General features: G+C 38.2%; 1 protein-coding gene across 1 annotated transcript in view; it reads left to right on the forward strand.

The window, feature by feature from the left end:
- Nucleotides 1-2,334: 2,334 nt before the first annotated feature.
- The window catches only part of rxfp1 (relaxin family peptide receptor 1), a 64,281-nt gene continuing 52,784 nt past the window's right edge, over nucleotides 2,335-13,831 (forward strand). Inside the window, exons 1-2 of the mRNA XM_053324347.1 lie at nucleotides 2,335-2,377; nucleotides 10,473-10,610. Coding sequence (XP_053180322.1) covers nucleotides 2,335-2,377; nucleotides 10,473-10,610 — 181 coding nt within the window. The remainder of the gene's footprint in view (nucleotides 2,378-10,472; nucleotides 10,611-13,831) is intronic.

Genomic DNA, 13,831 nt, shown 5'->3' on the forward strand with positions numbered 1-13,831 from the left:
TGAGAGAGAGGAATGTAAATTGTAACCATTTGATTACTTCCTCTGTTTCCAATTATTGTTTATATAAGGTTGGTAATATTATGCCTATTACTGCTTATGGGTGAAATTAATGTGTATATATTTGTTATTCTTTCTTTATAGAAAACCACAACAGTAATATCCTGCTGTTATTGCATGAGCACTGGAACATACAGTCTATATGTGTTGCTGCAAAGGAGAAGTAAAGAAAGGAGTGAACAACATTTCCACGTCTCTCAGCCCTTTATTCCTCTATACTCTGGACAACGTGGCCTTATAATCTGGACGACACCCCTGGCCCCGGGTGAACTTAATGATAAACTCTGAACTAGCTCCCAGCCTGAGCACATTATTATTGTCTCCACTACAGTTACAGCATCGCTCTCTGCTCCGTTTTATGGGCCTAATCTGAGAGCAACATGCAGCTGGCTGTCACAGCTGGCCGCAGCAGTATACAGCAGCTAAAACGATAAGTGCGTCTCCAAATTAAGAAAGAGGCTATGCGCAGTTACGCACGCGGTACAGGACCGGATCGATGAGGACATGAAGGTGATGAATGTTCTGTGTTCTGCTTCACACACAGCTGTTACACACAGACTCAGGTGTGATGTATTATAATATAGCAGAATTTATGGAGGAACCCTGAGTCCCATCAAAAATCATTATTTTTGAGTAGCTGACATTATTTCAAGGAGCCCAGAATCTAACTGTAGATTTCACCCTTGATATCATTAAATATCAATGAGAGAGAGAGAGAGAGAGAGAACCGTTAACACAAACTCTTGCATATTTAGTATTGAAGTAATCCTAAAGTAACGGAAAGTAATCAAGTTACATTACTTTAATATTGTGCTACCTGGATTATGTTACTAGCCTACATTGTTTAACAGGTAACTAGGTAACTGTATCGAATACATTTTTAAAGTAACCCTCCCAACCCTGATCATTTGTGGGTTCTTTAATGTGAATGACTCATTTCACAAGTAGTAATTTGATCTGTTATTAATATAGCAGTATTGTTTGGTGCACCTTTAAATTGTCAAGCATTCTTACATTTGTGTCTCACTTGTTTTAAAGAGGATATATAACATGGACATTTATTTAAGTCAGACAAACACCAACAATGGTCTATTGTGACCAATCAATAGTAGTCATATTTACTTACTTTTCCCCTTTCTTTACATGAAACATAAACTAAATGTATATAAATTTAGCTCACATACATGTTCAAACATCAATAGTAGGCAACCTTAGCTACAAAAACTACAGACGTCAGTTCAATGAGGAATTAGAGGTATCCTTAGAAAGCACTCAGGCTGAAGTCCTGGCCCATATACACACAATTATTGCTGCCTATAAAAGCATTTAGGTGTCCTTTAACAGACCCAATGAAAGTAGCTGTAAAACTACACTTTAGGTAGATCTCAGAAGCTGGGATGCCAGCAAGAAAATTGTGCAGAGATAGTGTGTAAGGGTTGGAAAAGATAAGGTGAGCCAATAAACACTGAGAATCACATTACAGGCATGGATCACTCTGCCTGTCAAAGCCACAGCTTGCCAAGTATTTTATGTGAACACATACATAAACAGTGGCAAAGGAGAATAAAACCTGACTGACAGCATCCCCTGGGTTTAATCTGTTGCTGATTACTTTGGAGATATGAAATTTATAGAGCAGGGGAAAATCCTCTCAGGTAATCGTGCCTAGATTGTTTTGTTTTCTTTCCAAATCTGCCACAGGCAATTGTTTGCAATGCTCTTAAATGCGTCAGTGATCTGGCCCCATTAAAAAAAAAAGCCACAACCCCCCCCCCCCCCCCCACCACCACCCACCATCACTATGGAAATAGTTTTTTTAATAGTATCACCAGGGTTTATTCATTTGGTCTGACTAGATGGACGGCATTTATCGGGTCAATGAATTTTTCCCCCGTTGGAGCTTTTTTTTCTCCATCTTCAGCACCCCAGATTAAATAACCCCGCCTCTTCTCCTTCCCTCCCCCTTTTTGCGCGCTGCACCTGTGCTGCTCCCACTGCTGCTGCTCCTGCGTCAGATGATGGCAACTGAGTCTTTAGACAGCTCTCTCCTCTCCACTGGCTGCACACCGAGTCAACCTCACAAAGCGGCTCTAGGTCCTCCTTCTGCAGCCGCTCGACTGGCGCGTCTTCCCTGCTCTGTCCTCGCGTTTTTCCACACAACAGCAGCACGGGAGTAAACTTTTTTTTACGGACAGGTTCTCATTTTATTTTGGACAAGCTGTCGAGTTTATCGCTGCGTCTCATTCACACATTTGAACAAGAACTTCAGGAGGTGCCATGCAAGTGTATGTGGCTGTCATCTTCGCTTATGGAGTGTCCGGTAAGTTCAGCAACTTCGCTTTCTGATATATTTATGGACTCTCATTCTGGCGCACGCTGTTTTTTGGGGGGGTTTTTTAGGTTTTTTTTATCAGTCAAATAAATACTGATATTACAAAGTGTTTTAAGAAGTCGTCTGTTCCACCAGAAGTATCCTTAAGGTGTCTCCAAGCAGCTATCTGTTCTTCTTCTTCTTTTCTGCACCGATGACTAAAAAGAAGAGAAGGTAATTCAGATGATACATTTTAGGCTGTGGGACATTTGAGATACTTAGTGCCGAAGGGATATCAAACACCAGGCTTAATATGATTTTCAAGTATATATTTGGCAAAGCCTATTGTTTTGAAAACAACAGGGAGCTATAGCTTTTGCCACACACTGTGTAATAGCTCCCCAGATATTATTAAATTGTCTGGAAGGAAACATTGCAATCAGTGGGAGGTACTTCACAAGATGTGTGTTTATCTGGTATGAGACATCTTCAGTTATAGATTTTAACTGTGAAGCCCTATTTTAAAACATGAACATCATTCTTTTTTTCACACTTGTGCACATAGTAATCAATGACTTTCGCTTCCTTGTATTTTGTATGTTCTGTGGATTAGGGATTATCTTCTTCCTTTGAAGCTTTCCCCAAGAGCCATTGCATTGTAGGGGTAGTGGAATTATGCCTCCATCATTACTGTAACAGCAAATGTGTGGGCTGTGAAGTCAGTGTCCAGTAGGTCTGTGTGTATTCTGTGTGAAAAGCAACATTTTAATGAATTCCCTTTAATAGCACATATATCAAGCAATGAATCTTTTATTTAGTGTTTACATGTTTTGTAGCTGTAAAGCAACATATGCTGATGTTTAAATCTGTGAGCATATAATATGAAGCTAAGCAGAGTCACTGCAAATTCACAATCTGTGTACTCTAGACACCTTGAATGACGCTTGTACTCTTGTACTCCTGTAGCTCGGTTTAATTTGGTGCATAGTGCTGTTCTCGAAGTTTAATATATTCATGCATATGTAGTCATGATACTGACAGGCAATGGTCAAGACAGGGTTATGTTACGTAACAGTTTACTTTACTTGCATTTTAGCTAGAGTATGCATACAATTGGAGAATTTAAAAAAAGTCATGGACTTTATGGTTCCTTGTAAAAGAAAAAAAAAAAAAAGATTCCCTGCAGGAGGAAGCAAACCCATAAAGATAGTTTTCATGATGTCACACTTAGGCTACAGATGATAAACTACAGTTTAGTACCCCACAAGGTAATTCTCTAATGATCTCTTGTAGGACACACAGTAACATACTGCCGCTGGGAAATGTTGAGCCATTGTTGAGTGTCCTGTCAATGCCCCTGGTTTTCAGGATGTGCCTGGCACTGCTGGCACTAGTCAGGTTATTCAACATAAGGAATCAGTGGCAGAGTCATTAAAAAAGAGCTGTTGCAATGACTGTCCAGACTAGTGAACCATTGTTTCCAACCAGAATATATTGAACTAACAATGCCAGTACAATGTAAAGCAAAACTTTACAATGCCGGTTTGAGCTGTTTGTCAGGCGGGCTCTTATTTCATATTCCAAGCAGGACGCATTACCAGTGGCATGAAAATGTATAATATTCTTGGCTAACCTTTAGGCCAATAACATTTTCATCAGTTTGTTTTGTTTGTCTTCCCATGATGCTTTTGGATGAGGAATACAGATAACGAGAAGCTATTTCCTCGTGTGCAGACACAACATTCTTGATTGCCAGCGATCAGCTCTAGTCTTTGCCGTGTGATCAAGTGCAATTTTTAACAAAACACAGAAAGCATTTGATTTGACTGTCTGACAGTAATTGGCCCTGAAACACAAAGCTGCTGGCCCAAAAGCTTCAGTGGCTGTCAACTTGGTCTGTTAGGGCTTGTAAACTGAGCAAAACGACACTTCTGAGTTCAGCCATTTATTAGAAATAATTTTTCTTTCTTTAGTTTTCTTTACTTATTGTAGTTGTTTTGATTACATTCCTCTAAACTGCCTTCCATAATTATATTATTATACTGTTTAAATGACAAAAGCAACATCTGCTTAAAGAAGTGTCTGTTGAAGTCATATTCACTGTCTGGAAATGCCTTGTGCACAAACAAAATATCACTAAACTGAAAATGCAGTGCAACAAATAATTAAAGAAAGAAATACAAGAAACATTAACACAGCATAAAATGTCATGAATATGCTGCACAAAGTGATGTGCACTGTATGGGTAGCACATGCTTTTAATATTACATTTGGAATGAATGCATTTACAATGACATTTCCACTGCTGAACAGTTATACATAGATCTAAGACTTTTTTTAAATGTTTTTTTTAGCCTTTATAGTGTTTTACAGCTTTTGGGGCTGATATCAATAATGATATTAGGGAGTAAAATAATTCTGATATTGATAAATCGGCTGATAAAAAACACATTTTTTGCAATGATCCCTCAGATAAGGTTATTAACAATTGTGACTAAGATATGTAATAACTGTATTGTATAAAACAACATCAGGGCACAACAGCAAATGTCAGTGGGAAATCATTTTAAATAACTATTTAAAAAAACAGTCAAACATACATACCGCATACACATATCGGACACAGATACACAGATGCTGATATATTTGTAATAGTCGTGGCTGTATTTCATGGCCCCCTTTAGATCAGAAAATTCATAATAGCTGTACATAAGTGGATGGCTACTTTCTTGCTGAAAAGTACACTTTGACAAGCACGGTATGTCATGAGGACTTGATGACACACACACACACACACACACACACACACACAGAGCCATGAGAATGATTCATAAAACAGAAAAGGTTACCTAAAGAAAAAAATAACCAGTGATTCAACTGAAAGCATCATACTGTACAACTGCTTGCAGACTAGGTATTTTGACCTTTTTTATAATGAAGTTATTTGTTGTTGCTTCTTAATACTCATACCCATAAAAACATGAGACACTTTCTGGTGTTTGATTATTTTGTAAACACATAATGAGTACCTGCTGTGATGGAATTCCTGCCTGAAATAATCTATCATGGTGCTGTAGGGGTTGGCATTGTGCATAGCAGATATTAGAAGATGTCTGTTTTTTAAAAGAATAGATATTTGCCAGGAATTTACTAGTTTATACTCCAGGGTTTATACTCCAGGGTGGTAATTGCTTTAGAATACAGACCTTGTAAAACATTCCTCCATCCGGCTTGGAGACAGAATAGCCTTGGTGTTGCTCATTTGTAGGACTCATATCAGGTGGGAATTTCATAGTTAAGTACCAGCACTTTAAAGCCTCCCCATTGTAAATGTGATATACAACTTAAGAAGAGCCAATAATGGATGAAGATATCCTGTGCTTAAAATTACATTTTATAAGAATGGATTGCACCTCTGAGCATCAAGTAGCCTCTGCTCATAGAAAAATAACAACTTACTATGAAAAATATACCAAATTTATAATTTACATGTAATTTTAAACCTTTGTTTGATCTTTGTTACATGGTGCACCTCATTTCAGAAGTCTCATCATACTTCAAACTGCTTGTTTTGTGCAACCAATAGTCCAAACCCCAAAGATATTCATTATATCAAAAAATACAAAGAAAAGCAGCAAATCATCACAGCTGGAAAGTGGACAAACACCACTCATGCTTAGATGAAATTTTGAATTGCCAATCAACTTAAACTGCAGGTTTTTGATCTGTGAAGATATCTGAGAATTCAATTTGTCTTTAAACAAGAAAAATGTTTTCTCAGGCATTGATAGAAGTGGCTGTAAATTGTTTTCTCTCCTCCACTATACAAGGAGGACATGCAGTCATGCTCCATGTGTACAATGAATGATACAAAAGTCACGTAAGTATAGCTGTAGGGGCTGATGCTGTTTTGTTTTTTTTATTTGTAAATGGAGATTAGTGACTCATTCTTGCTGCTGGCAGTTTTGTTTAATTGCACCACCTATAAATACTGTATACCACCTACTTTAGGTTGGCAGGAAACTGAAATTCACTGTTTCCCCAACTAATGATAAATTAAGTGAAATAATGGTTCTAAATCTTTTTTTCTTTTTTTTAAGGTTTATTTTGGGCTGTTTTTGCCTTTATTTATACAGTAATTGGCAGAGAGACAAACAGGAAACAGGGAGAGAGAGAGAGGGGAATGACCTGCAGCACAGGTCCCTGGCCGGATTCGAACCAGGGACTATGTGTCATGTGCCCCAAGCACCTCTGGTTCTAAATCTTAAGCAAATGCATTCACTATGTCCTTGGACACTTGAGACAATACAAAAGTAGTGTCATGATAATAAAGTTGGCACAGCTTTCTCCTTTCTTCAGTGTCTGATCTATGGTCCTTCAAGGCATGGACGATCATGTCCACTGTTAATTATGTAATACCTCAGCATCACTTTGAATCTCATCAGCTTCCTGCTGGGACATGAGTTGAAATTACCTGAAGCCATTACCCTGTGCTGTTCACCACATACTAACAGGATGAATCAACTTAAATTAATGTGGGCAGTATGCCACCTGGCTACACCACATTATGGATTATTAGGGCTGCATAAGGTGTATCTTTTTCCTCTGTGATGATTTTTACTTACTGTAAATCACTGTTTCTTTAAAATGGTGGGTCATGTAAAAAGTCTGGTCTCTGTTTCTAAGGGGCAAATACATAAACCCAGTGTTCGTTTTTCAGTCAAAACTGTAATACTACTGTATTACTGGAATTATATCACAACAACTTCACATTGTATTATGTCACCAATAGCCAATAGCACATCACCAATGTTTTCCTTATTTTATTTATATAATGGTGAGGCTTAACTTCTTTGACAGTGTTTGGTGTGTTTTTGCAGTGAATTGGATGTTAAGACTAGGTGACATGATTTGAAATACCAAGGTAAATGCCACTGAATCTGTGAGTTTTATTGCACAGAATTTGTGGGACTGTGCAAGAAATGTCACACATTTACAGGTTGTTAAGGGTTGGATTATGGTATAGAAATACAGGTATTAGATATGTACAGAAAGCCATCTACTTAGTATAAAGAACTGAACAGTATGCTAATTGTTGTAACTTGCATTTACTGAAGCAACATGGTTCACCCCAAGCTCTTTATGCCAACTCTTGAGACTGCAATATACTATATAAACATAATGCACTTATCAACACTATGCTTACAAAGAACTTCACAGATGATGACTGAGAATCAGTGGTGGACGAAGTACACAGACCACGTACTTGAGTAGAAGTTGAGATACCTAGTGTAAAATATTACTCCAGTAAAAGTGAAAGTGCTCCCTTTAAATGTCGACTTGAGTAAAAGTATAAAAGTACTTGGCTTCAAATGTACTTAAGTATCAAAAGTAAAAGTAATTTGGTGTAATGTAGTTCCAATGTCTTGGTATGTCCTTTATACACTCAATCAAGTCATTTAAGGTTAAAAAGCCCACTAACACCACCCTGAAAACAAAATGTTTTCCATTTGTGATATCTGGTATTGATATCTTTTGAAATTATCATAAGCACATCATACTAAATGGAAATCACCTGATTAGGAATTAATAGGGAGGGGGAAAACCACACTAGACACATATTTCTTTAACTTCCATGTGTTGGCAGGGCAGGCTACTGGACAGCGAAACTTTGTCAAATGAATGCTAATAGAGATATGGATGGAGGAGAAGGCAAGTTGGGACAAGTAGCCAGGTAGGGGGCCGGGCCAAAACTGCTCGACACACGATGTGTTCTGATTGGTACACTTGCGGTGCACGTTCATTTGGACCTGTCACAGCAGCTGGTCATGCATGCATGTTGTGGAAAGGAACATTGAAAGGAACGACAGGTTTTTGGAAAGTAGTTGAGTAAAAATTAAGATTTTCCTCTTCCAAATGTAGTTGAGTCAAAGTATAAAGTCTCACAAAACAATGATACTCAAGTAAAGTACAGATCCGCTAAAAAGTTACTTAAGTACAGTAACGAATTACTTGTACTTCGTTACTGTCCACCACTGCTGAGAATGCAGTACAAACAGTTACCTTTAGTTATTAATGAGTGGTAAAGAAATCTAAGAGGCCTCATTGGGACATAATGGCATGATAAATTGGCCAATTCCAGTCTGTTATCTGTCTCATAGATGATAAGGAGTATCATAAATTATATCCTTTTTTGTAATTCAGATGCCAGTATAAATCTAATGTGTAATCTGCAGCTGGCTTATCATCAGCTTGTCTATTGTATTTAGAACCAGAGCCATGATAAGGCAGACTCCCTGTGGCACATTAATTAGGAATTTCAATAATCAAGGCAGGAGGAGATGAGGGAATGAGTCATTTTCTCTTTCAGCTTGCATGGCATACAGAGTCTGTTTTACATTTGTCCGCCTCTACTATTTGTTAAATGTCTGTATAACTTAGACTCTGAAGTAAAATACAATAGCCCTATAAAACTGTTGATTGAAGAAGCATAGCAGCTTGGCATGGATCACAGAAAGAAGCCAGCAGGTGGCAGGCACTTTTCCTGCTGGGCCCTGATCATATGGAATAACCTCTCTGATGTCAGGCAATCCAAGTCTGTTGAGTCTAGTGATATGCATGAGCCCATTTTTTCATAGTCGACTAACCAAATATTCGCTGCATGCCGACATTCACGAGGGCTAAATAGAAAATGCGTCAAAAATAACTTTCAGTATTCATAACAAACAAGCTCCCTCAGTCAGTAGTTTTTCCACGCTGGACTTTTGTGTGACTTCATCTGCTCAGCGAGCCAACAGGCTAACATACAACCAAGTCAAAGTAGCCTAGGAGTAGAATAGGAGTAAAATAATTAGCTCTTTGTCAGGTTCTACTTCAAGGTGTAGGTGGTTTACAAAAACTTAGACATCCCCCTAGTGGCTGAAAGTTAAAATTGCTCTCCAATAGCTGTTAATAAACCCTTCATACTGGGCTATATAGCTCAACTCTTGATTAAAGTTTTTCAATGAAAATAAAAGACCACAGCACAAAGGTCTGCAAATGATAATTAGAGTATTCCATTTCTAGTTGGGTCCTTTAAATCTAAATCTAAAAACTTGTCTTTTTTGCCTTGACCTACAATTAGTTGCTTGAAATGGAGTACTTCATGACCTTGTTCTGTACATCGGGTCGGTTTCTGTCTTAGTGAATTTACTAAGTGCTGGCCTGTTGACAAGATTATTGATTATTCCAACTGTTCTCATTATATCTCTCTAACCTTGTTTGTTTCTTTCAAGTACGTTTGTGTCTGAGCTATATGTGCCCCTCTCTCTCCTTTCCCTCTTTTTTCCCATTTTTTTGTCCTGTCCGCTGGTCCAGCCCCAATCCTGGAACTGCTCTGCTTCCCTGGCTGTCAGTGCCATTTCCTGTCCTCATTTATTTTTTCTCTGAATTATGTCTTTATCTTTCTTTCTCTTCTCCTGTGAATAATGTCTTTTCTTGTCTCTTTTCCCGTCTATGTGAATGGTGTAATTTGAGTCGCCCCTGTGTGCATGTGTAGTCTGTACCCCTGCCACGTGTCTATGTTGATGGATGTCACATGGCTCAGTTCCTATTCTGTTCTGGTGGCACCTGGAACCTGCTTGGCACCTTCTCCATCATAGTCTTCACATGTACATCTTAATTGTGTTATCCTGTTCAAGACTGCATTCTATACGTTCTGTTATGTACACACATCTATTGCACATCTGTCCATTCTGGTAGAGGGATCCCTCCTCTGTTGCTATCCCTGAGGGTTTCTTCCATCTTTTCCCCCCAAGAGATGTTACTTACTGCATTGCTGGATGTTGTATTGCTGTACATGCTGTAAAGCCCTCTGAGACAATTTTGTGATTGAGGCTCTTTGGCTATACAAAATGAAAATGATTGTCTTGATTTGGCAGAAAACACACAAGCAGTTCCCCAAAGCACTGATGGAGCCCATTAATGATGTGGGTTTGAACAAATGAATACAAAAGACTGCACATGTTTTGTGAGATCTTTACAAGACAACATGTCTCAGATAAAGATGACTGGCCGAAATTGTAAATTCATAATAATATACTTAAATTTTCTTCTTTATTTACAGCACTCAATATCACAGAGGAAAAGGCGATATGTCCCCTTGGATATTTTCCTTGTGGCAACCTGACCGTGTGCCTCCCTCAGCTCATGCACTGCAATGGCATCAATGACTGTGGAAATCAAGCAGATGAGGAGAACTGTGGTGAGTCATTGTTGTACTAATTTACTTATAATGTACTTGACACTTAGGCCAAACACTAGAGTTTCCATATATAATTCCACAAATTGTATTTTCCCCTTAACAAGACAGCATATCACACTAAATAAAAGAACATAATATTTGAAACAAATGGGTGCTATTGTTGGAGTTTTACACTGCTTGCTTCCTCCTCAGTCCATTTATTTCTATGTTGGCTTTATGGTGTGAACCCATTCTTATCCCACACTCGCACTCAATGCTGGATGGTAAATGGGCTGCATTTATATCATGCATTTGTATTCCTCTGACAACACAAAGTGCTGTACACTACTACCAACATTCACCCATTCACACACACATTTATGCACTGATATCACTGAAGTTTTAATGGTCATTCATACATAAACTCACATATTGAGGGCACAGCCTTTGGGAACACTTTGGGGTTCAATATCTTGCCCAAGGACACTTGGACATGTAGCTTGGAGAAGCCGGTGATCAAACCACCAATCCTCTGATTAGTGAACCACCTGCTCTAGCCACAACTGTTCCAACATATACAGAAATGTACCCTGCAGCAGGATGTATTTGAGGAGTAGGGTAAAGAGCAAGAAAAATTGTAGACCCATAAATTTTAATCTAAGCTGTGGGATACAAATGTTAATCGGGTTGAACCAATCAACATGCCCATATTTAATTAGGCTAAGAGTTAAAGGCTGCTAGTGGAGGCAGAATAGAGATTGCGTCCTCTATAAAATCCTGCTCATGTTTTGCACAGCTGACACAGCGTTGGTACCTTCATTAATTATTGAACTCTTTTGACACAGCACCATAATTTAACAGGAACTGACCTTCTTTACACATGGCTGCTCTAAAAGCTGTTCAAAAACACATTTTTACTTTAAGCTAATCTCCGTTTTGGAGATGTAGTGACCAGAAAACACTTTTGTCATTGACTATAAGAACTAGTGATTTTATGGTGTTGGATGAAGGTAAAAAAGAGGGGGGGGGGGGGTTCCATCATTTGATTTACATAATGAAATGCACAGTGCATGACCCAAAGGGATTTGAAGAGTCAGTAACAATAGAGCTATTAGAAGCAAAGTAGAACACAATTTCACACAAGAAAGCAGGTACAGTACTGTGTGTCATTGTATTATATTCATCGGTTGGACATAGACATAGATATCACTCCAAATGAATGCAAATGTTGCCCTGGATCTGCTGGATGTGTAAATAAGTTGTTTACCATATCAATTGTGTAAGGTGATAATATGAAAATGTGTCATGTGTCTAGTACCAACATATAAATTATGAAGGATTACAGACATAACCCTTTTAGTCATGTTTTCATAAAGCCTAGTGTAACCTTGCACTTCCAATATCCAGAAAAGAGATAATGTCTCAGTGAAAAATGCTTTAAACATAATACTGTTTTGGTATTTCCTTTTTGGTTTGAGAATGAGGCTGCACTGATTTCCCCTCACAGCAAGTCCTTCGTCACTGAGCACATGAAAATTTGAGCTGTACTTCTGTTTTCGCTCCAGTCATGTCAAACATTTATCAACAGTTACAGACTACTGATTTAAAAAGTAACACCTTTACAATATTTAAAAGCTTACTTATCTCAAGAAATATTAAAATGATAATTGAATGATTCATACCTGGCAGGTTATATCAAATATCTACGAACATGTCTTAAAAAGAGTGATTGAATGTTGATACACAGTAGGTACTAAGCAACACAGTTACGCTTTGAACATTTTCCACATTAGAAAAGAGGATATTTGCACTGAATTGTAATTCCAGACCTTTTGGATATTATGCTTATGGAACACATTGCTCACATTGGAGCCTGTCACGGATTTTTATCCTCCTTGGATAGTTAGATTGTGACTCCCCTTTAAAGCATTCCTCAGTCGTAATAGTATAAAGTCCCAACTCAGTGTGGATAAGAGTTATGGTTAAACAAACATCAGTCTCTTTTGTAGAGGTTCTGCAAAGTATTTTTCAGATTTCTTCAAATTCCTAAAGCTGCAGGCATAAAATATGATGAATTATGTTTTGTCTCTGTCTTTCAAGCAGGCAAATCTATCAAACTACATTCTGGTTTCCGATTGAGCCAGCAGACTTGAAGAGGGAGGACATTATTCTGTAATTATGGGCTTTTCACAGAAAAGTCTAATGTTCCCTTGATTCCATTAATTTTAGGGTGTTTCAAAGATTTAAACTCCTGCTGAAAATAGCTGCCTGCCTCAGGGGTGTGAAAAGTAAAAAATGCTTGTCCCACTTGAAGACTGTGATCAGTGGCATACTTACATGACTTTGGTCAAGGCAAGTTTATTTGTATAGCGCATTCCAGCAACAAGGACATTCATAGTGCTTTACATACATAACACATTAAAAACATTGAGACAAAGTGCATAAAAAACAAACCATAAACGTTATGTGCAGAATGGAAACTGAACGCTTAGTCTTTACTCTGGGAACAGAAAGCAGACCTCTCTGAGATGAACTGAGAAGTCTGGATTGTTCATAATGTAGCAGAACAGTATTTTGGCCCTAAAACACTCAGTGCTTTATTTTAAAATCAATTATTTGACAGACAGGAAGCCAATGTAAAGTCCTGAGAACTGGAGTGATGTGATCCACTTTCTTAGTGGTCTTAGTGTGGACTTGAGCAGTAGCGTTCTGAATCACTTGCAGCTATATGATTTCTTTTTTTGGGGGGGTGGGGTGGCAAATCCTGCTGTGTCCTAAGTCTTTTAAGCTTTGATATATTCTTAAGGTGTTAGTAGGCTGACTCTGTAATTGTCTTAATGCGGCTGTTGAAATTCAGGTCTGAGTCCATGACTACACCAAGATGTCTGGCTTAGTTTGTGGTTTTTAACATTGTCGATTGAAGCTTGGCACTGACACTGACTAATTGTTCTTCCTTGGCTGCAGAAACCATCACTTTAGCTTTATCTTTGTTTAATTAAAGACATTTTGTGCACATCAAAATTTCTCAATGCATTTACTCAAAGCTTGCATTGGACCAGAGTCCCCTGGTGTTATGATTATGTAAATCTGTGTGTCATCTGCATATTTATGATAATGTAATAATATGTAATATGATGATGTTTTCCATAATCTGAGCGGGTGGGAGCATGTGAATGTTGAACAGATGAGGCCCGAGGACAGAGCCTTGGGAATTACCTGTAGATACAAAGTTGTCCCTGTCA

The sequence above is a fragment of the Scomber japonicus genome, chromosome 8, assembly GCF_027409825.1.
Source record: "Scomber japonicus isolate fScoJap1 chromosome 8, fScoJap1.pri, whole genome shotgun sequence".
In the NCBI taxonomy this organism is placed as follows: domain Eukaryota; kingdom Metazoa; phylum Chordata; class Actinopteri; order Scombriformes; family Scombridae; genus Scomber; species Scomber japonicus.